The sequence below is a fragment of the Botryllus schlosseri genome, chromosome 10 (genome assembly GCF_051294905.1).
Source record: "Botryllus schlosseri isolate E-star chromosome 10, Bs_hap1, whole genome shotgun sequence".
In the NCBI taxonomy this organism is placed as follows: domain Eukaryota; kingdom Metazoa; phylum Chordata; class Ascidiacea; order Stolidobranchia; family Styelidae; genus Botryllus; species Botryllus schlosseri.
The window spans coordinates 7,898,808-7,925,220 of NC_137245.1; the positions used below are offsets into that span (position 1 = coordinate 7,898,808).

The 26,413-nt window shown below is 40.3% G+C and overlaps 1 protein-coding gene across 4 annotated transcripts in view; it reads right to left on the reverse strand.

Moving 5' to 3' along the window:
* Positions 1-26,413, reverse strand: part of LOC145449019 (uncharacterized) — a 58,922-nt gene that overhangs the window by 28,129 nt on the left and 4,380 nt on the right. Inside the window, exons 1-3 of one of the 4 annotated variants that reach the window (XM_080327483.1) lie at positions 15,153-15,312; positions 13,766-13,838; positions 5,230-5,503 (exon numbers count right to left, since the gene is read on the reverse strand). In XM_080327483.1, the coding sequence (XP_080183609.1) occupies positions 5,230-5,503; positions 13,766-13,803 (312 nt within the window). In that variant the 5' untranslated portion in view covers positions 13,804-13,838; positions 15,153-15,312. Of the gene's footprint in view, positions 1-3,611; positions 5,504-13,765; positions 13,839-15,152; positions 15,313-26,413 lie in introns of those variants that run through there. The other 3 variants (XR_013918098.1, XM_080327485.1, XM_080327484.1) reach the window with 3 other exon arrangements.

Sequence of the window (26,413 nt, forward strand, 5' to 3'; positions counted from 1 at the left end):
TAAGACAGGCCCACTTATGACGGTGAAAGATCCCCCCCTTCGCCTTATCATCATATGACAATGCTTATAATCAGGATGATAGCAAACCTAACGGATAGTTTAATGGAATCGAAGGTTGCGACTATGGACGAGAGATTTTGAAACATGAAATTCAGACTAAATACAGAGAAAAAATAAAGAATGAGATGAAAATCGCGCAAAGCGCGAAAAAATTTTTCAGTTGAGTTCAGCTTCGCGTCCCCCTTCAGATGCTTTCACGCCTCCAAAGGGGGGGGGTACGCCCCCCCAGTTTGAGAACCACTGCCTTAGAATTATCATCGTGAAATATATTAAGAAAAAGTTTAATCAAGTCGCTGTATTCGATTTTTAGTACACAATTTATCAATATTTTTATGAAGTTTCTTTAGACTCTCGTGGGCCGCACAGAACGGTGTTGCGGGCCGCATGCGGCCCGCGGGTCGTAGTTTGCCCACCCCTGGTCTACGAGTATATCAATGGCACATATGATGAAGGATTCTTGAAAATATTCACAGATCGAGCGAAAAGTCAAGAAGGTGCCACCGGGGCGTTTTATATCTCTAAAAGTATATACGGAGCAAAATCGTCAGAAAAGAACTCGTCGTCATTTGCCGCCGAGCTTATTGGAATTCAACTGACTGGGCGAATAGAAATGCTCATCAGGACATTCTATTACTTGTTGATTGCTTGAGTGCCCTTCAAGCGATTCAGGAAATGGAGGTGAAGTCTCATCACCTTATCGGAAAGATTCTGCAAGGCATCCACGCATTGAAAGGAAGAGGAATCGGTGTCGTATTGGAATGGATTCCTGGACATTGCGGAATTCACGGGAACGAGAAAGCAGATCTGCTATAGCCAAAGCGGAAGCCGACTCGCCTATTCTACAGGACGAGGAGCCAAGCCTGACTTCGAAGGAAGTCATTAAAATCATACGAACACATGTATATGAAGAGTGGAACTCGAAATTTGCAGGGTCCTAAACTGCAGAACATTTCAAAAAGTTTGTTCCCGATGTTTATTCAGCTGTTAGCTTCTTTGAAATGCCGAAGAAAAGCCAATCAATCTTATTCCGCCTACAGACCGGGCATTGTGGGATTAAGAGCACATCTCAACAGAATTGGTTTGTCGGATTCTCTAAATTGCGAATGGTGTATTGAACTAGTAGACGTATCGCACTAAGTAATGTACTGTCGAAAGCACAGTCGCCAAAGGAAAGCGCTAATTAACAAATGCTCGGACTTCAAAGTACCAATGAAATTTGAAGTACTACTTAAATACGCACGTCTCTTCAAGGACGTGATAGATTTTACTCTATCAGCGAATGCAGCCATCTAATGCATGAACAATTATCGCAAAAATGGCGAACAAAACCATTGAGGTAAAATCACCAATCAAATCATACTCAACAACAATATAACAGTCATCTGCGTCCGCTGATTGTGTCTTCAGTCGTCGTTCTTGTTATTGTTATTGTTGTTATTGTTGTTGTTGTGGTGGCTGTTGGTATTGTTGTTGCATGTGGGGTTAATGGTGCTAGACTGCTATGGTCTTGTGGATCAGGCCTGCTCGAACTTGATCAACCGATCAATTCGATTAGGCTTACATTTCGCTTGCATTCGTCACGGTTGCTGACTATGGTCGAAAATCGGAAAGAACATTGTACGGGAATGTGCACCATATACCAGTGGTCGGGAGCTTTTTCGTCCGAAGAGCCATATTGAGCCTTTACTTTCCATTTGAACTCCCGAAGAGCCATGCATGTCAATCAACTACTACGTCACAATTGAAGAATGGTGACGTCATCGTAGCGAAAATTCGAAATCACTACAGGGCATTTGTCGTTTTCCTCAGTGAAAACTCGTACTAATCATGCTGGCTGTCTTTAGTTAAGTAATGAGTATGCAACACTTGAGTTATAGATATTTTGCAAGGCATAAATTTCTAATTGTATTGCACTGAGAGGCACGTGATATTTTTCTAAGCTCAAGAGAATTACCATTTAGATTTCCAACAGACGAAGACAACAGTCAAAGTAGGAATCTACTTTTTACACAATTTTATAGTTTTGTTACTGCATGACATTCCTGATGACTAGGGCGTTTTTTTTTGACAAGTCAAAATTTGTCAAAATTGTAGCGTTAGGTCAAAATTTGTCAAAATTTTTCATGAAGTCAAAATTTTTTTGACGTCTGCATTTCGTTCGCATCGTAGATTTTGCACTGTCGGTGAACTTATCATTTGATATTTTACAGTTTGTAGCCTATTTTATAGGCCTACCGTTGTAAACGGCTAATTGTCTGCTCATTATGAATCAAAACGGTCAAATAAAACAAGTAGGTAAACATGTTGTTATGTTCAACGTACCGCAACATCCCAACTGAAGAAAGACTTCTTGCGCATTGCATCATTTTTATATTAGGAAGCGCATGAACGTCCTTGGCAAGCTTCTTAGTAAGGACATGCACTTTCTACCCAAGAATGTAGGAAAATGCCTCTCGTTGTACTACAATTTTTTTTAATTATTTCTACCATAAAACATATTGTAACGACTGGAATTTTTCATAGGGCCAGATTTCCTTAAAATATTGGTTTTCTCGTGTAAGAAGTTGCCTGTTTCTAAGCCAAAAACGTTTTTTCATGCCAAACTACTTCGTTAGGACAGTCAGTTCCAACCAGAAATGAAGATAACTGGTACAATTTCAACATTATGTGGGAAAACACCTAATTTGCATATGTTGAGTCAAAATTTGGTCAAAATTCAGTTTGTTTAGGTCAAAAAAAGTCAACATTTTGATTTTTTAGGTCAAAATTTTCCTTATTTTAGGTAAAAAAAAACGCCCTACTGATGACTTAGTAGTCTGGTCGACATTCGTTGACGTTACGCTGCATACAAAATTTGAGACTTTCTTCAGTCATACGAGATCGTAGGTTCGTCTTGGTGCTAATCTCAAATGCGATGACCCATGATTCGCAGGTGGAGCCAAGCATGACCTAGGTCACTATGCAGCAGTATACATACCCACTGCAATGGCGTGAAAGCAGAGATAGGGCATAGGGAAGCACGACCGGCACGACCTGTGATCAGCGCAATTCATCGTAAATATCATAGACTTTATAATACTGATAATACTCGAATTTAATTGTCGCACTGATTCCGATTCGATTTCTCAATTCTTAAAGTATTCGGCGGTAACACAACCTTGCGCCACACGCCTACATTTTAACATCGACTACAAAGTTACGAGGAGAGAAGAACGAGGATAGCTTATAGCGTTGTTAGTAATTTGAATTTGTAATTGTGAATGTCACTTCCACGGTAGTTCATTTCTCGCCGTAGATGAGGAAGACAATGTGTATTTGAAAACTACATTGTGATACAGGCGTAGCCATGTCTCCTTGTCTCTTACATCATTCACCGTATCGCGCAATACACGATTTCGTGTTGGGTATACATCGAATTCGTGAGTGATATCGGTCGCCGGCGCGACAGCAACTTAAAATTGAGGATTTTGAAAAAGTGTGCGGAGGCCCTAACCCCGAATACCCCACTGTATTAACCTCTCAAAGACATGTTCATACTGCTACAAGATTAATTATAATTGCCGCGCTGAATATTTATTACCAAGTTGCAGCAATCTTGATAAATTAAGCCAAAAAATACAAATTTCGGAATGTGCCATATCGTATGCCCAAAAGAGCCATATATGGCTCCCGAGCCGTAGGTTCCCGACAACTGCCATATACAATGTCGTATATACAATGTTCGTCTAGTTTTTGACAATTACCGCTGACGAGCGTCACCCGAAAATATTCGGGATATTTTCCATATGAATATGTATTTCAATTGTATGTTGAAGTTCTGTAGCCCCAGGAAGCCCTTCTAATACGATTTCATTAACAGACTGAGTAGTGAATTGTCATCAACCATCTTAGAACATTATGATATCTAGCAGTTGTTTTCAAACTTTCTAGTACCTGTATGCTAAAGAGGTGACTATAATTACCACAACGTACGTAGGCCTACTGCTATTCTAAACATGCCGTCAAGCCATTCATTGCCAGTTTGAACAGTACATTTACATTTACAATGTCAGATTCACCGTCAAGTCGATTTCGAGATGTGGATATGTTGGTAGGTAACTCAAGCGAAGCTGCAGTTGCTCATATAATCGGGCGAAAACGGAACCAGAACATTCCCGTAGTTAAAACAAGTCACTGCAAATTTTGACTTGAGTCGAGTCGATTCATTTCAACATTTGTCAAGTCAGGTCAAACAAATTTGCAAAGTTTTCAAGTTTTCAAATTTCATGTCCAGCTTGGATGTTTTAAGCTTTATCGTCAGCAGATAGTATAGGGGATTGACAAGAACATTGTATTTCAATCATCGTATCACCAAATAGTGATATGCTCGTAACGCTATGACTATAAATAAATACTATGGACGAATGAAGTAGACACTAACTCTTAGGGATGGTGTGAGCGTGACTTTCACATTCGCGTTGGGTGTGTGGACCTCGGAAATTAGGAGGTTCGTGTCCGCAAGCAAACCTTGGTAGGCTCTGCACTGTGAACATATTTCATACATTACTATTTTAAACGTTAATATCACATTTTTGGTTGAAATTCTTTCTATTTTGACATCGGACCAACTCTTTCGTGGTGCTGGCTGCGAGAAAAGAAATTCGGAACTATAGAGGAGCATGCACCATGCCCTTTCGAAAAATTTGACTTGCTTTGTTAGAAAAGGTTGCTCAGAATATGTAGTGATTCTCTGCTGTTAGCTTGACCCGCAATCAAAATCATTATTAACAATGATCGATCTCAGCCTAGTTGAAGTTGAAGAGATTCTCGTTCACACGAACCCGAACCTTTCAGGGGTTCGCACCGTCCCTACTAATTTCACTCATTTCAAAATGATAACAATTGACTTGGTCGACTGAGTTATCTCAATCACAGCCGTGTAACAGCTGTTTGGACTGGAGGGATGTGGGCTAACTAATTGTGAGCAAAAGTTCAAGAATCGCGAGTCCACACTCTACGTGTAGTTGGAACAATCGCAAAGTTCAAAATTCTCTATTGTTCCATCAATCATGTTTATTGAACTGAATATTTACATAATTACAGTAAACCTATTGAATCCGGACTTTTTGAAAGATTAGATAACTCCCTTTAGGTTCGAGCCATCGCCTGGCCCATCCACAATGGAACTACCTCCAAGTGGTCTTGAATGAGAGCGCAAAGCGGACAAAACCAATGCTTGCAGACGTCTTCCACACCGTCTCCTTGAATTCCTCGAGATTCTCTTACTTTTCCGCGAATAATTGCACCGGCGATGCAGCGAAGAAAAATGTATGCTACGCCCCACATGAGGCAATCCTCTCCGACTGCTTCAGCTGTCTTGCCGAAAATATAGCATGGGGCTACCACTGTCATTAGACAGAGTCCGCAGTTGTCGCAACACCCGCAGAAAGGGTGCTGAAATTGTCTGGAAAATGTTATTGAATTGGTGATTGGCTACCACAGTTACTTCGTAAACATTAGCAATACTAACACCGTTATAGCGGTATGCACCACCTGGGTTTGCTATACCGTTGCTGTACACTCTTAGCGAATATATTGTATTCCCACCGTAAAGGCGGTACACGAAATCATAACCTACCTCAGAATTGGATCGCCGTATAAATCAAACCGATCATCTCAATCCTAATGATGCTTGACTAGAATCAGTACAAATAGAGTACGGTGGATCACAGGAATATAGTGACATTGGGAGGCATGTACATATTTTACATAGGCATGTAGGATTTATGATAATTCATTGAACCGGTGGTTCTTAAACTTTTTGAACCGAGACCCAAATCTGAGTTTCCACCCGGACTTACTCACGGCCAAGTCAGCACCTACGTCCAGACCTAATCACGGCCTATTTGAGAATGTGGTGACTAGAAAGGTCTTCTACATATCGCGCTATCTCTATGGCCCAATGAGAACAGTGTCATTGCCTACTTCCATTGGTATACGTTCAAGACCTAGAGGATCTTCATAGCCCTGCAACGATGTTGCACCACAGAGTCCAAATAAAATTTTCGGCTGCACCAGGCATATAGCTCAGTGTGGTTATGCTCACGTTTCAGGTCCCATCAGATAGGCCTAGCAGTTAGTGTTAGCGTAATCGATAGATATATCGGGAAAAGTAACGAGAATCATCATCACTATTGGCGACACAATATTTATCTTAATTTTATGCTGAACCTGTTTTGATACCTTAAAGCAGTGAGTTATAAAATTTGAAATGCAATGAACTTTTATCTAAAATGCTAAAAGTACCGTAAAACAATATTTTATAAAATATTTACAGTTTACAACCTAACCTGCGAACGCGAACCTATTAATAATTAAATGTTGCGTTTAGAGCAGTGGTTCTCAACCTTTTTTGACACGCGCCATCCTTGGAGATGGTAAAAAAAATCGCGCCCCCCTGACCCCCCTTGCATTTATCGTCATGTCAAAAAGAGCACATCATCTAATACAGAGGTGGGCAACGTTTTATATAATCATGGCCGCATTTCGATTGCTTATGTAGCGTAAGGCCGCATTCCAGGGCATAGCCGCAATGAACGATCTGGACGCAAAATTCCTATGGTAAACTGTTCATATCCATTCCCGGTTAACTCCGGACTATTCTACTTTTCATAATGGCCTATTGTACGCGCCGAAATCGCGAGTGGCAATGGTATGATTAGTTGCCGGGAGATGCATATTGTCGCGCGGGGCGCGAAAATTTTTCAGGGCCGCGAACGAATTGTTATTTCTTGCCAATTCCCATTCCGGCTCAGATTAAGAAGGGCGCTACTGCATTAAAATCGAAAAATGAAGTCTAGTTGAATTGCGCGGAGGGCGAAGAAAATTTCAAGATTACTTAACCCTAGACAGCTCAGGTTGGGGTCAATTTGACCCCAGGCTAGCAAATATATGAGTCATATTTTCATGTGCGGTCAGATTGTTCTTGCCAGCCATGTAATCCTAAATGGTCATATGCACTATCAATTGGAATAAAGCATTAGCTGGTTATCTCTAATTCCTCGCCGCTATGAGCTATTGATTTAGCATGGGTCAGATTCTGAAGGTATAATGGCCAGACTAAGTATTTTCTCCTCTTTGCAATCGGACCAATTCCGGCTGTTTATGTGATTCTTTCGCATTGTTCATGTCACGTGGAGTCAACGAGACATGATGAATAGCTCCGAACTCTTTGCTGGTCAGAAAAATTCGGTTTTAGGTGGATTGAGTCATGGATTGAGTGTTACTACAGAAGATGTACCACATGCGAAACATGCATTGGGCCGGATAAGGATTCTGATTGAATTTACATTGTTGTAATAAATAATTGTTGTAATATTGTACCGTATTGTATAGTTGTATTGTATTGCAGGCCTCCTGTAGTGTTTATAATAATAATTGTTGTAATAAATAACTGATGGGGGGTGTTTGACCACAGCTCGCCATTCGTGTAATGGTATTAGGCCTCAGCGGGAACTTTGAAATGGGTAGAGAGTAGGGTTCAATGTTCCAAAAAGGTAGATGCATCGTTATAACGTCCCGCATGAGGTTATTAGACAGCTGTATAGCGAAATTGGTAAGAAAAAAAGCATATTAACTGATGGGGTCAATTTGACCCCACCTGACCCATCGTGTAACGATATCCCACCTCAGTGGTCTAGGATGGGTAGAGAGTAGGGTTCCATGTACCAAAAAGGTAGATGCATCGTTATAACGTTACGCAGGAGGTTATTAGACAGATCTATAGCGAAATTGGTAAGAAAAAAAGCATATTAACTGATGGGGTCAATTTGACCCCACCTGACTCATCGTGTAACGATATCCCACCTGAGCAGTCTAGGGTTAAAATCTCTCGAAAATGTGGGAGTGAATTCGTAATTGCAATTTGCATGTCTACGGCCGCCAATACATACTAATTTAATTAGGCGTCGACGGCCGCTCAAATTCCCTTCTACGGCCGCAGGCTGCACACCCCTGATCTAATAGTATACATAAGGTATATCTTACGCCAATTTTGAATCTGCATTCCAGTTGTTGAGTCTTTTACATTGCTGACAAATTTCTCCAAACTTGTTTGAAAATAACAAAAAAACATTGAACAAGACATCCATTAATAAATTTCAAGGTAGGTCACCCTGAGACTAATCCTGATGCTGGTAGTGAGTACAGAGAGCAAGGCGTCGTTCTGTCCTGCCAGGCTAAATTTGATCAGTTTTGGAAATTAATTAAATTGCGCTGATTTATAGCCTAATTGAAGGCGAAACCGGGCAACCTATGTTGCATCTAAGTCTGTCTTAGGCAGTGCAGTTCGCAAGCTACTAACAAGAGCTGCCCAGCGCGACAAGCTTTAGGCTACTGTTAAAGCTATGAAGCAATGAATGAGTTACACGTGGGAATTTCAACAATTGGCTCAAATGAAGTTGAAATCAGACTATACTCCGTAGAGCGCGGTTGCTAGAGTTTGTATTTTGCAAGCTTTCTTGAATATGGAATAAATTTCATCTTCATTAATCGTCTCCTCATATTGGATGTGAAACACGTGTTCAGACACGTACAATTTATACTGACTTTGTCAATTTCTCGCGCCCCCCCCTATACTGACTTCGTCAATTTCTCGCCCCCCCCCCCAAGGGGGGCGCGCCTCCCAGGTTGAGAACCCCTGGTTTAGAGGTTGTCGGTACCGAAGCCCTAATATTGTTACTTCTAATTCAACTAGATATCGCCTATACTTACACTACTTCCTGGAGTGATTGTGGATTAGACTACTTCACTCGACTGTATTAGGATTTTTATGTATAACTACTTTCAAATCGCTACTTCTACTAATTCGCTACAATCGCACCCTACCCACCTTGCAGTGAATAGTAGTTCAAGTAATCTGATACGTATGCCGTTATGCATAGGAAGGTATATACTATAGTAGTGCCCTTTGCAAACCAGACCTGCTGTGCCGATGTGTAAAGCAAAAATGATGCGCGCCAAGGAGAAATTTTGTGGAGTCGTGGGTGTCTCACGAAAGAAATTTGTTTTTGGTTCGTTTCAGCTATTCCAATATATTTACACTGTAGCGACAATCTCGATCGGAGGTCAAGAAATAACAACATGCAACAAAGTGATGATGAATAACATTTGGCCCAACCTCCTCCATTGACTTTACCGGTGAATCCGATCACATGAGCTGAGAAATTAGAAATATTTGATAGTTGCAACACCATTGGGTTGTGGGTTCGAGTCCGACCGAGGTTGACTTCGGAATTCCTACCTAAGCGTTAGAGCATTGGTTCTCAACCGGAGGACCGCGGACCCCTAGGGGTCCGTGATGCATTTCCAGGGGGTCCACGAAGCCTCAAAATCTGTAAAATGATTAACAACCTAATTTTTATTTGATTTTTCATTAGGAAAAGCATGAACCAGTTACGCTCCATAATAGCAAAAACGTTAGCACTCACATCATTGAAATGATCGTCTGAAATGAAATATCCGACTGTGCAAACTCATTTTAATTGTCAAATTGCCAATAGCCTGCTGATGCAAACATATTGCTGTTGAGAGATGTTTTGTTGGGTTTTGTGAAAAAATGAAATGTTGGAGATAGCAAGGTCGAACATGGTGACTTCCAGATGTCTGCAAAACATTTTGGATTTGGAATTGTCAGTTTCAGCAAATTAGTAAACGTTCCTTTGAAATAGAAATTCCTGAATTCTTTTCAGAATCTGTCCCAATAAAGGAATCGAATGTAACCACTATGTAACTTAAATATAAGATGCTGGAGAGAAATGACTATAGGCCGGACGTGATATGTTCATTAAAACTCACTCCAAAAGCTGTCGTTGGAAGCGTTACGCGTTAGTATTACATTTGCCACCAATATATCTTTGTGGAAATAGATTTTCGGTACTCATTCATATCAAATCGAATACGCTGATTTTAAAGACAGTAAATACAGCTGAAAAAATCCCCTTCGAAATGATAAAAGTATATCCAATTTCTGTATATAGTGGGCTGTTATTTTCATGAAAAAGCATTTTGTGGCTGTTTATCACTAGTCTACATTTACTATTAGCACAAGACAGGTGATGTCGGCACGATAATTGAGCTAATTTTGAACGATATCTTGAGAGGGTCCGCTGTCGTCCGTGACGGTCCAAAAGGGGTCCGTGACGACAAAAAGGTTGAGAACCACTGTGTTAGACGTTTATCTATAGGCTCCTCCTCGCCATGTCATCCACGTAGGCGGTGTCTTATAAAAGCCTAAAAAATGGCCGTACTTCAAGTCGGCAGCTATACGAAATAAAAATGAAGGATATCGGCCTGGTGTAAAATTACCATAGTCGTCGACAAACACCATGAATATCACAAACAAACAACAGACAACTACTAATAACAAAATTCATTCATGAATTTGAAAAAAAAATCGCGCTTGCCGCCACCAGAATCCCAATCTATCCACTATTCATAACTTGACTACTGGCGATTTTTGTGCGTTAAGGAAATATGACTAAATAGACAAGTCCGGGGCTCACCGGAAATGGGCATGGACAGTTTACATTGATATTTTGCGTTCATTGACTTGATTACGACTACGCAATGAAATATATAAGCAGAGGTGGTCAGCAAAGAAGTACTTCTACTTTTTCGAAGTACTCAAGTAGTTTTTCTCTACTTCTGGTACTTACCCAAGTAGATATGATTTTCGGTACTTCTACTTTGAAATATTTTGTGATCTACTTACTTACTTTACCTATTTTCAGTTTGTCAAGTAGAAGTAGTTTAATCAACCAATTAGGAAGATAGCTTGAGGGATTTCGGGGCTGTTCTAACGGAGTATCAACTTTTAATTTTCAACAAAGTTGAGTAAAGCCCAGAATTTTCGTCGCGCTTCGCGCGCAGTGGATACTGGGTAGCCAGTATGATTTCACGAAGGTATCAGTGAATATAGTTTAGGTAGCAGGTTGGGGTGGTACCATTCATACCTCTATCATTTCCGCCCTTCGTCCATATAAAATATTTCGTCACCGTATATACGGCTCATCGTAACGTTTGAAACAAATGTTTAGCAATCTAGTATTTACTTATCATATCGTAATCTAGCAGTCCATGGCGTGTTCTAATCTGGAAAAGTGGACTTTTAGTTTTAGAGCTGTTTTAGCATACCAACCTTCGAAACTTTATCGACTAAAGACGCCTCATGAAGTAGTATTTATATTTCACTTTCAATTACCAGTATCATATACTTTGAGTTCTAATTATTATCAGTTCTTTTGTTTGGATAACATACACGTGGAAGTGTAAAAGCATTAATTTCTGGAAAAAAGCTAAACAATATGGCATTTTTACGATCCCAATATTTTTATTAACGTGTTGACTAGTCGCGCAAAGTGTTTACACCGCATCCTATACCATTTCTCCATATTGCTCTTCGACTAAACTACGGGCCTTAAATATGGGGAAGGGGCGCCATACCACGATATTTTCTATAACGTTCTGTTCGAGTAAACAGAGGATTAGTATCGCATTTTCCACCCATGATGCGGACGAAGGCTTATGATGTCGAAAATTGAATACCTCCTGTATGCATCAATATGAATCAAGCTCGGCACCTTTCGCATAGCTCAATTTGAACCTTTTGACAATCCATGCAAACGAATTACGACCGTTTTCACAACTGCTTACTTACTTGAGTAGATTTAAAGTCAGTCAATTCTACTTCTACTTCAAGTAGTTTTAGATTGCTTACTGAAGAAATAATTCTACTCGTACTTGAGTAGATTTTTCCGTCGCTACTTCTACTTCTACTTGAGTAGCTTTCTTGGACTACTTTGACCACATCTGTATATAAGTAATCGAAATGAGGCCGTGGGCCGTGAATAGCAAAAAGGTTGGCCACCCATGCTAAAGGATGCCCACGATATCAGGTAGCCATGGTAATAGCAACAGCAATCAATTTTCCATAGTTGCTGGTGGTCACTCTCTTCTTCATTTAATTTACCATTATAAACCTGCCAGAAATAACACCGCAATACACTGGGAATCTTCCATATAGTGTTGGGCTGTTATCAGGCTATCTTATCTGTTGCACCGTTACTGTGCGTTGTGATCTGCCATTCGCGACTATGTACTTGTCATTATTAGCTTACGTCACAACGCGAAACTTTTACTGTATTTCTAATTTGCTTAACCGTATGTACTGACTTCCGCTTTTGATGAGAGTCAGTCGAAAAGTTTCAAGTGGACAAAAATTACAACATAAGCATATTGTTCGTTGTAAGATTGCCACAAACGCGATGTGAAACAGATATTGTAGAAAAATACGAAAGTATATCATCAATTTAGTGTAACTGGATTTATTTGATTTGTGGTGGCATATATGTTGGATATTTGAACTTTCCCACTCGTCCATACTGTTTTGACGTCATAATTATTGATACTCTAATTCTAATAAATGACTCGAACTCAACTCGAGCTTTAACACTCGACGTAGAATAAAATCACTCAAACACTCAATTGCGCAACGCATACAACAAACTAAGTAACACAGAGCAAATATAAATGATTTGAACGTAGTAGGATAAAAGACTGATTGATACGACGTCAATAATTTCCGTATTTAATATCAAGTGTGGTGGCGGCGGCCATCGTGTAGCCAACTAAATGATATACCACTACCACCATATTTAAAGAATATCATTCATCTGTGACATTATTATCAAGATCATTCAAATCGTTAAAATAGATATTCTCACGCAAGTTAATCAATATTTTCTACTGCTGCTTCATGCTTTCGTTGGCAGCACTGAATATTGTCACATACATTTTAGTTTGTCAATATCTGCTGAAGTATGGCTACCATATTCTGAGATCAGAGAGGACTCTTTTTAAAAACGTTTAAAGCGGAAATACCAGAAAAGAATATGGTTAATTTTTGAAGTTATCGACCAATAGTAGGCCTATCTGTGTTGACTATATAAAAACGTCGTCACTGTGACCCGACTCCCGAAGTAACCCCCTTTTTTACGATACCTTTGTGGCATTGACTAAATTTTTTCGAAAAAGAAGGTCATCACTTCGACTGGAACTCCGTTTTGCCCGTCTTTTTTTTCCCGAAACTCTGTCGTACGCTGCGTCGAGCAGACTTGGACAACTAGAAAATTTTCAGCTTTTCCAAATTAGATTAGAATTAGACTGCCGGCATTTCGCTCTAATTTAGTGAAATTAGAAACTAGAATTATCTAGTTATCCGAGCGTATACTTGGACAACTGGAAAAATCTCAGCTTTTTCAAATTAGATTAGAATTAGATTACTGGCATTTCGCTCTAATTTAGTGAAATTAGACAACTAGAATTATCTAGTTGTCCAAGTTTGGCGTCAAGGTCGACTTTTAATGGCATTTTAATACTTTTTCTAGAAAAAGAAGACACATTCCCAAGAAAGATGAAATTTGGGCGCCCTCCGAGTACACTTTAAATTTATTGAAAGAAGAGGACCAATATACTCGTATGGTAGTCCTAGCTGAAGGCGCCAGGCTGAATTATCATGGTAAAGTCGTGTGAGTGTGTATGTGAAACTCTTCTTGGATAAATTGGCACTCCCTTGACTTTGGTAGCGATTGATCAACGAGGTGGGGATGCACGCAATGTTCAGGCGCACAGGGCCTGCGAGCGCTACGGATTTTTAAGCATTACCCACCCAGTTTGTTGTACCGTTACAGCATGTGGTGGATTCATATCCGCGTCTCCGGTGATCGGGTCTCAGTTTGCTTCTGAATTTCAAAATAATACATTTTATTGCTGTTTCTCGTAATGAGTCATTATTGTTCCAACTCAAAATAATTTGGCGAATGCGCCAACATATAATAATTTACAATCAACATAGGTTGAAGGCTATTGCATTTTAGGCATCAGAAGCCTGCATAGCTAACAATGAATATTTCTTGAGGGCGTGGAATGCAAACAAGTCGACAGCACTTTTTGATGCAGACCATTATTCATCGTCCTGCACGGCCTGAGAGCCTGACACACCTTGAAGTGGCGATACATGATAAAGCGGTATCGCATTTAACATAGGCTTACCATATTTTGGAAATCTAAGAAGAGGACACTTTTTAAGAAATTTGAGACTTGCAAAACCGGAGAAGAATTCTCAAAAATTGGTGAATTTTTCCCACTTTGTGATCGGTTGACTCAAAAGAAAGGCCGCACAGAGCTCAAATCACCGTTTTTCACTTCGAAATACCCGTCGGATCGTCACTTCTATGTGCTAATTTACGGCATATCACTTGCATTTTGCTGTAAATGTGACCTCAATTTTCGAAAAAGAGGACAAAATCTCAAAAAAGAGGACAAAAGGACGTCCTCCGAGGACACTCTCAAAAAAGTCACAAAAGAGGACAAATCCTCTTAAAAGAGGACGTATGGTAACCCTAATTTAACAGTTCTACGCAGGAAAAACGTTGAAAGAAAAGACGAGTATTGTTTTGGTATCCATGAAAATGAGTTGGTAATCTAATCACACCGGCACGGGGTTAAATGACGACGGACGTATCCTGCATTTACGAAATGTATTATTTGCAAGCTCTTATCTGTAATGGTCCTGCATATCGACAATAAAGTTACAGTTATTGGAACGGATGCCGGAAATCATTCACAACGATTAGAAGCGCATGGAAAGGTTGACCACAAAATAATGATAATATTCAATGCAGCGATTGTTTTTGTATTCGCGTGAGCTTACTGGTGTATATAACTATCCGCCGTTAATTTATATCCTTTAATTACCATAAATATATATTATAATCACGTGGGACACTCATGCACATACTTCCTAGATTTCATTCTGCCGAATAGACAACACTGGTGGACATTAGATAACATTAGCGACTCACGTATAAAATCTCACACACTCATGGAGGGCTATTCCGACCACGAACATTACTTATTTTATGAAATGCATCCGTAATATATGCATTATATTTGCATAGTGTAATATAGAAAGGCCTACAGTACATTGAATCCATGTCATCATTGTTTATATCATTTATATCTAAGGCATTCCGTATTCCTGGATATCTACTCACTCAATAAAACAGTCTATTCCGATAATACGATTTGAATATTCGACTTCGAAGGATGTTGTAGTCCGCACCTGCAAGCAGCTTGTAGAATTGTGATAAGGAGGAAGGGGTTCTTGAGCACTATATTATACAGGATGTGTCCTACTCCGATCATTATTATCTCTAGAATTGAAACATTCGAGTGGTTTTACCCCACAATAGCATGCTGTAGAAGCAGGATATGATGTCAACGTATGATTGTTTCCGTCTATTACTAAACGAAGTAATGTAATCATCAAAGCAGCCCTGACAAACATTGCACAATGCACAATCATCAATAGAAATTCGTTTGAGAAAAGGCATTTCCATCTTTTGTCATGGTCGTCAGCGCAACACTATTCAAAATATCACTAATTCAAGCCCCACGCAGTAACATAATTCAGTTACTTTTTCGGAGTACTACACTATGTTTTGCGTATCCTTTTACTATTTAATCAAGTAGGTAATTTTTTAAATTACTTCTACTTCTACTTGGAGACTTATTCGGATTTTACAATTTGATTTGAAGAGTAAAAATCAGGGCTGGCCAACCTGCGGCTGTACGGTCGCATGCGGCCGTAGAAGGAAATTTGTGCGGCCGTGGACACGTAATTTAATTATAGTATGGGTTGGCGGCTGTCGATATGCAATTTAAATTTACGAAGCGACTCCCGATTTCTTAAGAGATTCTAACTGTTCTTGAAATTTTTTTCGTGCTGCTCGCGATTCAATGAAGGTTCATTTTTGGATTTTAATATATAGTAGCACCCTTTCCAATCATTGCCCACAGTACAGTTTCGCCCCATATTAAAATACAAACTCGCACTCCTCACTAAACCGACAATCCTGATGGAAGGTCAAGAAATAACGGCATGCAACAAAGTGACTAATAACAATTAGCCCACCGAAGACCCATCATCATTTATAAATTGCCCTAAATTTAAAAAAAAACCTCATCCATCAACTTTACGTGTGACTCTGATCACATGGGCTGAGAATGGATAAATGTATGATAGTAATATATAAACTAGCAATATTAATGACGAAGTTCATTAGTGACTATGGTCAGCCTCTTAGCATGATCACGCAGTCACCACTCGCGACTTGGGTGTATATAGTAAGCCTATATGGCTTAGTCCGGAGTTCACCGGAAATGGCCAAGACATTTTAACATGGGTATTCGGCGTCCCGCTGGTTCATTACGACCATGCCCTGGAATGCGACCCTAGGCTACATCAGTAGTCGAAATGCGGCCGTCAATGGCAAAAAGGTTGACCACCCTTGGTATAAATTAATAGTATCGAGATATGTTGACATCACTTGTATGAGTGAAATTCTCACTTGAAACATTAGCAATACCGATCGCAGCAACTACTGAATATATTTTCGAAGATTCTAAAGATTTGCAGTGTATTTAGTCTTTTGCATTAGAGCAGTCACAGGGTTGGGACTTCGGGATCAGATTTGAAATCCCGGGATCGGGATTTCCCGGGATTTGCGCTTCTCAATCCCGGGATTTCCCGGGATTAGCAAAGTAGTAAAATACACTTGCAAGCTACACACATAACATTTATTCCTTGTAGTATTGACGTAAAAACATGCTCCCGTGAATACGAATGAAACCCAGCCACCGAAGGCCACCCGGATAATGAGCGTTTAAATTCATGTACCGCCTGTTTCGTGTAGAAAATGATTCGTCAAACGTGATCGAAAAACGTCCAATGCTGCGTTTCATTGCCATAAGCTCTTCTTCCACACACTTACGGATTTATTTACTGTGCTCGATCACCAAGTCACGAATCCGTTTGCAACATCTTGACAAGTCATAGCCATAAGCCTTAAAGGCCCGACGAATTCACTCACTTTGGGTAATTGAATAAATGTTTACCCGTCCACAGCAGTTAACTGGTTAAGAAGTTCATCGAGGCGAGGCTTATGCGATTTATTTTATAGGAATCGATCTTCCTCATCTTCATTTTAGCTGATCTTTCTTTGACGTGTCCGATTGAATCATGCATGATTTAATCATTATCATTTGTACGGACCTTAAATGCGTTATTATAGGGCTACTTTTGCGTAATGATTGAAGCTGCGGGCTACTATTTACTTACGCCGTTTACCCGTACCACACTGAATTTCCGCTTTGATATTCATAGCACTGGGCAGGACTGGACATCATGTTATCTGTTTCTATAGCAGTCAGTGGGATGCCTGGCATTGTATGATACAAACTAGTGCGCTGTACTCCGGTATATAACTGGACACTGCAATTCTGAGTGAGTGTTCCAGATGTGCATTGATTGAGCGTGTTTTGTGTTTGTTTTTGATGAAGTTCATGTCCGAAAAGGCTGATTCACAACGATAAGTTGAACCATAGACGCTTGCAACCGTCATAGCTGCTGCGCTTACACCACTGTACTTTTCCGTATCAACAATGCACCAAACGTTTGCTGCAGACTGAGGTGGGGGTCATTTTGCAGTGTTACAATTTCAATCTTCAACTGTTCAGCATCCAGAAATGACAAGATTTCATTATACCGGACAGCAGCAACGATTACAGAAAGTTAGAAACATGGTATGTTAAACTGCGTTGAGTGTAACAGAAACAAGCTGTGCAAAAAGATGCAATGAGTAATGGGTATACATATCTTGAAAATCTGCTAGTACTTCACGGCTATCTGACTCCGAATAGTAATATTGTTTACTACTTTGGCATTGTCCTGGTCGTCGAGCTATCGTAACGGAGCCCCCTAACATTTCAAGAAGACCGTGGACGGCATTCCTTCATGTCGCCTTATAGGCAATGCGCCGTATTTTGAATTTCTGGTGATTCTATCACGTACAGTCGTACATCTAATTACTACATTACATTAAATTACTAATTGTAATTGAAGATATTTTCAAGTGTTTATATATGTATGTTACATGTTAGTGTGTTTTAAACAAGAATAGCTGAATCAATCAATCTATATATTTAAAAGATCACTGGTAATAATCTGACGAATATTGGTAAATGCTGATATTTTTAGAATGGGCTCGCGGGCTACTCATCTAGTCCTTGCGGGCTACCTGGTGCCCGCGGGCACCGGGTTGGTGACCCCTGTGCTAGACACTGAAGCTTTCAAAACGTCTTGACACAAGTTGCATTTGGCTTTTTATGTAGATTTATAAAAAAAAACGGTTTCGCTAAACATGTGATTTTCTCTTTGCATTGACATATCCGAAATTCGCCATTATTCGACCTGTATTTCACCTCCACAGCACCGTCCTTGTGACTTTCCGATACTCAGTTACACTGCTACGATTCGTAGACTACGATGGGAGTGATTGTGTAGTACAGTGGTTCCCAACCTTTTTCGACTCATCGCCCCCTTTTCAAACTCCATACCGATCATCGCCCCCCAATTATTGGGAACCGAAAAATGGGCATATAGACTGAAATCACAGGCGAGTTGACTAAGAAAAAAGGTCAACTTTTCGGCTCGACCTCGAAATTACACTTTTCCAGCTAAATTTTGGTGATTTGACTAACAAAAAAGGTAATTTATCCGACTTGATTCCAAAAGGACCGTAACAGCACTTCGTCGCCCCCCCCCCAATACGTTGGTCTTGACCCTCCTCCATAGGGCGATAAAGCAAACTTCTGCACCCCTCAGACCCAACTCCCCCGATACCTCTTTACCGCAACTTCTTAGCACAAATTTTTGGACTCTTTAGTTAGGCGGCTTACTTCGCGCGAAGCGCGAAAAATTTATATCATTCATGATTGAATCGGTCAATATGATCGGGAATTGCATATTGCTGTCCATTTTTTATCCAGATTTACCGGTAACGCTGAGTGAGGTGTCTTGGAAAATGTAGGGCCCGTAAATATTAATTGAACATATTCGGACGGACCCGTGGGTATAATGACTTCGTTACGTAATGACATTTCGTGGTCTGTCTGTTATGTCAAAAGATATTCAAATCGCCCATACGTACTAAACTAAAAGACGCACACGATTTCAAATTGGTATTTCTGCACTGGCAATTATTTTTTCTCTGCGAGATGGCATTTTTTGTGGGGTTTTGATTGCCAGGACAGAAACATTTGGCGCCAGCCGTTTAGGCGCCCATGGACAGTTAAATATATATATGTATATAGTATATATATCGAATTCGGTCAGCATAAAGGCAGTCCTTTTCCGCCGAGGTTTTCTCATTCTGGCACACTTCTCGGAATCGCATGTTACATGGCCTGAAACTTTATATGTCTTGGTGCGATAATGGCTGACGCCGAGATGCCCATTTCTATAACTCATGCGTATTATTTCTTGGAGAAAGGGTAACCAATAAGCAATAAATGTGGGACTACGAAATGGCGCGCAGCGCGAAATTTTTTGGAAAAAGTTGCCTTAATTTCCAAAATATTACTTTATAATTTATTCAATGTTAATTCACGAAAAAACTGTGGGCCTCCCATCCCAATTGAGGGTTTGGGTGTGGCAGTTATGTTCATGAACGCCAATATAACCATTTCAACGCCCAATCGCCCCCCTATCGCCCCTTCGTCCATTTTCGCCCCCCTATCGCCCCCTTGGCTATTTTCGCCCCCCTGGACCGACAAATCGCCCCCTGGGGGGCGATATCGCCCACTTTGGGAACCACTGGTGTAGTACATTGTTATGCCATAGCTGACTTTAATATCAAATAATTGTGAATTGTTTTAAACTATCAGCAGAGTTTGTGACATTGCTTTATTACCAAAATAAGAGATATGGCGCTACGTAAGCCTTGGAAAATGCTCACTACAAATCCCGGGATTTCATTGGGAGTAATCCCGGGATCGGGATTGCTTCAAATCCCGGGATCCCGGGATCGGGATTTCCCGGGGTCCCAACGCTATGCAGTAGGCCCTGGTCCGGAATTTATAGATCTTGCAATTTCGATAGTATAGTCTTTTTCCAATTGTGACTGCTTCAAGTATGCGCCCGCCGACCATATCTACTTTTGGGACTACTTATTCGTTTACTTTCCAGTCGTTTCAGCTTCTACGTCCACTCACGTGGTTCTGACTCGTCTTGGAAATGAATGAATCCAGCCGTTGAGTTTGACACCCCTGATCTATGCAGTCGCTATCGTATGCGTCCAGCCTCTGAACTCCTATTCCTCTGTCAAGTATTTCAACGCCCAGTCTTAACATTTTGTGTTTATTTTATCCCCAGCAAATATGCAAACATGATGGTACACGATATATTCATTAAATAAAATGGCCCTAATTAGCTAAATCTTTAGGTATATTATTTGAATGAAAAGGCCATGATCGCTTTTTTTTAGCTTGGGTAGACTCCATTTTCCATCATGAAGTTGAAAAAATGGGCTATATGCTGTCCGATATCCAAGCTTATCTTTTTTGGAAACCATGATGGGATTTGGTCATTGCAGATGGCTTTGTGCGATTTCAGTTTGTGGATGGCTACTTCGACTTCGTATTTGGTCGCTGGTGCGAGCACAATAGACTGGGATATTGATCTAACCTCTGACCTGAACGACACAGGTTTTGTAATAGAAGAAGCAATATTAGGGTCTACGTTACAAAAATATTCGTTGAAGGGATTCGCGATGACCGCCCGGTCTGAAAGTTTGTTCCCGGTATATCCGAATTCACGATTTCCGAAACAGACTTATGGCCTTTTTCCGGTGTAGGAGAGAGTTGGGTCCTGGCCAAGTTTTACGAGTGAGACAGAAAACTGCCGATCGCAAAACTTTTACGGGAAATTATGTCGTGTTAACTAAAAAAAGGTCCTTTTCCGACTTGGCATCCGAATGACACACAGTTATAACAATACTGGTGGAGACGCACCGCGTCACCACACAATAGTAAACTTCTATCAATAGCCTGCATTTCATTCCAACGGATTAAATTAGTGTTCTGGAATTTTTGTCTGGTGGCTCTTTTAAAAGTCGAATTTTTGATATGTGGCTCGCACATGAATCAGTTCTGTCCACTCTTACTCTATATTATGGAGTGGTTCCCAACCTTTTTTTAGACAAGCCCCCTTTTATGATTTTCTTGGAGGTACAGAACTTCAATATATAATTGCATAGTATATTCATATTGAAATGAACCCGAATATTTTCGGCTGACACTCGTCAGTGGTAATCGTCAGCAACTAGCAGAGAATTGGAAAGAACATTGTATATCAACAATCCTATCACAAAATATGACGTCACCATCATGAAATTTCGTGAATAAGAGAGCGTTCAATGTACTATTTTTAGGTGGTACACGAACTTTTTTTTATGATAGTCAAAAATTTCGCGGCCCCCTTATCGTCTATCACAAAATCCAGCCGAGATTCTAGCAACCTCAACAGATTGTTTGATGGCATGGAAGGTTATGACCGTTGATGAGAGAATTAAAAAATATTAAATTCGGTCCATATATAGAGAAACGCGCGTGAATTGGAGGTAAATCGCGCAGAGCGCAAATTTTTTTTTAGTTGACCGCATCTTCGCCCCCCCCCCCTTCAGATGATTTCACACCCACCGGTTGGGAACCACTGCTCTATAACATTCTACGATGAAACGTCTGCTATAGTGATTTCGGTATGGATAACGCTCATTATGGCACGATGCCCGTTTTGATCATTATTGACTACCACTGAGACAATATTTTCATATTAGGACATGGGAGTGGAACAGAAGGCAAGGGGTTTTAAGCGGTCCACAGACAGTTTTCGGTCTTACATGATAACATGGCCTGAGGTCACAGTCTGTCGCAATTCTTCTCTACTTGCTTACTACGTCAAATTATGGTGACTGTAGGTTATTCTGTCTTTCTGCGGACACGAATAATAGTGATTGTTACTTATTATTTACTTCTTTGTTTTGTTTGTGTCCTACGTGCAGTCCTAGTTCAAAGAACCTGTACACAGCTTTGATCGACCATGTACAATTGTCTCATTAACTTCAACAGCAATTGAAGTACACTGCGCTTATCGATTCAATCAATACTGTTTAGATCTCTAGGCCCATGCTTCAAACTTGAAGTTTACATTAATTACGATTAATCCTATTGGTGGATAAATACTAGTTAAATGTATCGAGTTAGAAATCCTGCCCGCCACGCGGGCTACTTCAATTCCCATATTCGGCCCGCCGACTGGAGAAGTTGCCCGCCCTGCTCTATAACGTCCTTGTACTGCATCTCACTCCTCCTACTTACAGGAATGACAGTGGTACAAGTCGACCTGATTAGGACGAATCATTAACTATAGCCTTGTATATTGAAACTGAAGGAATACTCGACATCCTATCAACCCTACAAATGAAAATACAAAATAGCGTGTATTTCACTATACGCGTTTCTCCAAGAAAATCCACAAGCAAAGAATTCAGTGCTCTTCATGCTGAGCTCATGGCGTGGAAATGTGTTACTGCAGAATGATATCGGACCGCACTTGCTAAACACTGATCGCCTGTTTCGACGCAACTCTCCAGTCCGACTGAGTGCCGATTTTATATGCGTCGAATCCTGTCCACTCAGCTAAAATGTGCTAATTTTGACTCGGCAAACGCAGCGTATCGGTCTTCTATTCAATCTAACACAACCAAGAAATCCAAATTGAATAATTGAGGCTTTGGTTGAAGTAATAAGATACGTAAGCTAGATTCGCAATAGTGATCGATCGCCCGATGCAAGTCAACTGAATTCGCGTGACTGGTTCTTTTTTGGTCTGTTTTGGTCTGTTCCTCAAGCACTTTTGCATGGTACGTAGAACGACACAAAGCGAACGAGAAATCAGACATTTATAATGAATTTACGTCGTTTGCCTTATATGATATGCCTTTTAAATCTAAGTGGCTTGAATCGTCGACTTAGCAACACCGATTATATTCAATTGGAACACATTGTGTAGAATGCCACTCTTCAGTAGCGCATTTTTTAACAGCCAAAAGTACTCAATTGAATCACTCTTGCCGAACACCTATTGTTTGTCCCATGAAGAAGTGCCAGCTTTTTTTGCTTATGGTCGGGTACGTTTGAACTAAGTTCCAATGAGGTATCACTCACGTGCTACCTGCACATGATTACACTGGTCGACATTTTTAAACTTTTTTGTTTTTGTTTTTTTAGAACGATTATTCGCGTTTACATAATTTGACGATGCTGATTCCGAATTTGCCGTCAGAATTCATTCATCACGTCACAAAAATCAAATAATAATTTTACTCAAAAACGGCATTATGTTCTTTGTGGTGGCATAAAAAGTACATATTTGAACTTTGACATGGTGCAATATGTTGTGACGTCATAATGACCGATACTCAAATACTCGACTCGAAGCGTAATATACGTGGTTCGGAATCGAATGAGTCAGGTGGTCGATTTTGCTCAGCAATAGTCGCGAGATGCCCATTAAACTCAGATTTGTGTCGCTGTCGAAAAAATTTAAGAGTCACTGGTCTACAATCTGCATGTAGTTGGAGCTATCGCAAGTCCAAAATTCTCTAATGTTCCATAAATCGTGTTTATTGAACTGAGTATTTACAGAATTACAGTAATCTTCTTGCATCCTGACTTTTTATTGGATTAGATATATTCGTTTTAGGTACGTGCCATCGCCTCGCCCATCGCTAACGGAACTACTTCCAAGTGGTCTTGGATGAGGGCGCAAAGCGGACAAAACCAATGCGTGCAGACGTCTTTCGCCACGCTTCCTTGAATTCCCCGAGATTCTCTTACTTTTCCGCGAATAATTGCACCGGCAATGCAGCGAAGAAAAAGGTATGCTACCCCGCACTTGAGGCAATCCTCTCCGACTGCTTCAGCTGTCTTGCCGAAAATACAACATGGAACTACCGCTGTCTTTATACAGAGTCCGCAGTTGTCGCAACATCCGCATAATTTATGCTGAAATTGTCTGGAAAATGTTATTGATATGATGACTGGCTACTACAGTTACTCCGTAAGCAATAACATTACTAACACCATACTAGAGCGGTATGCACCACCAAAGTAAGCTATACCGCTGCTGTACACTGTTAGCGAAAGGAATGTACTCACACCCTCAAGGTGTTTAGATAAAATCCATCATTTCAATCCAAATGATGCTTGTCTAGTATAAACCCAAATGTAGTAGCCTACGATAGAAAACTGGAACATAGTCGACGTTGGAAGGCGTGCACGTAGACATGTAGGATTTATAACAATGCTTTAAGCCAATTTTTCGGAAACTGTATAGGCCACCATCAAATCTGAGTTTTCGCCCAGACATGCACTGCCAGGTCAGTACCTCTACCCAAACTTAATCACGGCCTATTTGATAAGGTGATGACTAAGGTTAATTTTTTTTACATGTCAAAAATTGTCAAAATTAGTTCAAAATTGTAGCGTTAGGTAAAAAAAATCTCAAAATTATTAGGCTGTGCGTTGTGATCGGCCGTTCGCGACTATATGCACTTATCATTATTAGCCTATACGTCACAACAACGACACCTTTTCTGTATTTTTAATTGGCTAATCCGCATATACCGAGTTTCGCTCTTGCTGAGAGCTAGTCGAAAAGATTCAAGTGAACAAAAATTGGATATATAAGCGCATTGCTCGTTGTAATATTGTCACAAAAGCGATACGAAAGTGATATTATAGAAAAATACGACATGCAGTGCATCATCAATGCAGTGTTGGAATCAAGTCACTACCTTTGAGTTCGAATCTTTTCGAGTCATTGCACATTTTGACTCGAGTCAAGTCAAGTCACTCGATTTTTGGAGGTGACTCGAGTCAAGTCGAGTCAAGTCGAGTCGAGTCGAGTCGAGTCGAGTCGAGTCGAGTCGAGTCGAGTCGAGTCGAGTCGAGTCGACTCGAGTCGAGTCGAGTCGAGTCGAGTCGAGTCGAGTCGAGTCGAGTCGAGTCGAGTCGAGTCGAGTCGAGTCGAGTCGAGTCGAGTCAAGTCAAGTCAAGTCAAGTCAAGTCAAGTCAAGTCAAGTCAAGTCAAGTCAAGTCACGATTCAAGTCACAATTCAAGTCAAGTTGCCTTTTCGAAGTATGAGGTATGATTACGTCATTGTATTTTGCTAGCTGTCTGAAGTACAGTTTGAGTGGTCATTGATTCTGAACCAATAAACGAACATAGAGTGGTACGCGAAGGTCTTCCAGGTGGTACGCGAGTAGATTCTGTTTTTTTTCTCGATCGAAGGAAGTTATTAGTTCAGGTGGGTTTGATTTGGAATTATTTGAAGGTTTTTGACTAGTGGTGAAAAAAACAATTCCATGCATCTCATCAACCCGGGCTGATAATGCATATTTCAATAGAATTTGGTATTACTGGGGAAATATTTTTGACAAAATTGAAGTGTTCAGTCAAAAATTGTCAAACTTGTTTACAAATTCAAAAATATTTGACCCCTCCATTTCGTTTTGATCCTAGACTTTGACATTTTGCGGCTGGTCGCCTGCTTAATAGACCTACTGTTGTAGACGGCCCATCGTCTGCTGATCGTGGATCATAAACTGTCAAACGAAACAAATAGGTGGACGATTGACATGGTGTTATGCTCAACTTACCGCAATATCCTAATTGAAGCAAGGCTGCTTGGGCATTATATGGTTCTTTTATGAAGAAGGGCATGATGAAAAATTGTGATGTATGACAACAATGTCAGAATGAAACATCATGGTGTGTCACTAGCTGTGTACGAACAACTTCAGTGTTGTCAGCCAACAACTGCTGCTGTTAAACGGTCTTTCTCCATTTCTGGCAAGCTACTTAGTAAGGACATACACTTCCAACCCAAGAATGTAGGAAAGTATATTTCGTTGTACTACAACAAATTATACTCTACTCTACCATAATACGTGGCGTAACTACTTGGCCAGATATTGTTAAAATAAATTTTTTCATGTCAAAATTTGTCAGTTTTCAAGTCAAAAACGCTTTTTCAGGGCAAATTGCTTCGTGAGGACAGACAGTCTCAACCAGAAATGAACTTAAGTAGTACAATTTACAACAGTACGTGAGGTCAAAATTTGATCAAAATTAAGTTTTTTTAGGTTGAAATCGTCCTATTTCTTGGTAAAAAAATCACCCTAGTTATTGCACCCCACATAGATCAAATACGTGATGATGACGTCATAAATGGTGAAAACATTTTTGACTGCCTACGGCGTGCGTAAATTATATAGTTGGTACGCGAGCACTGCATAAAACCTCGAAGTGGTACGTGAGTGGAAAAAGGTTGGGAACCACTTGGATAGAGTA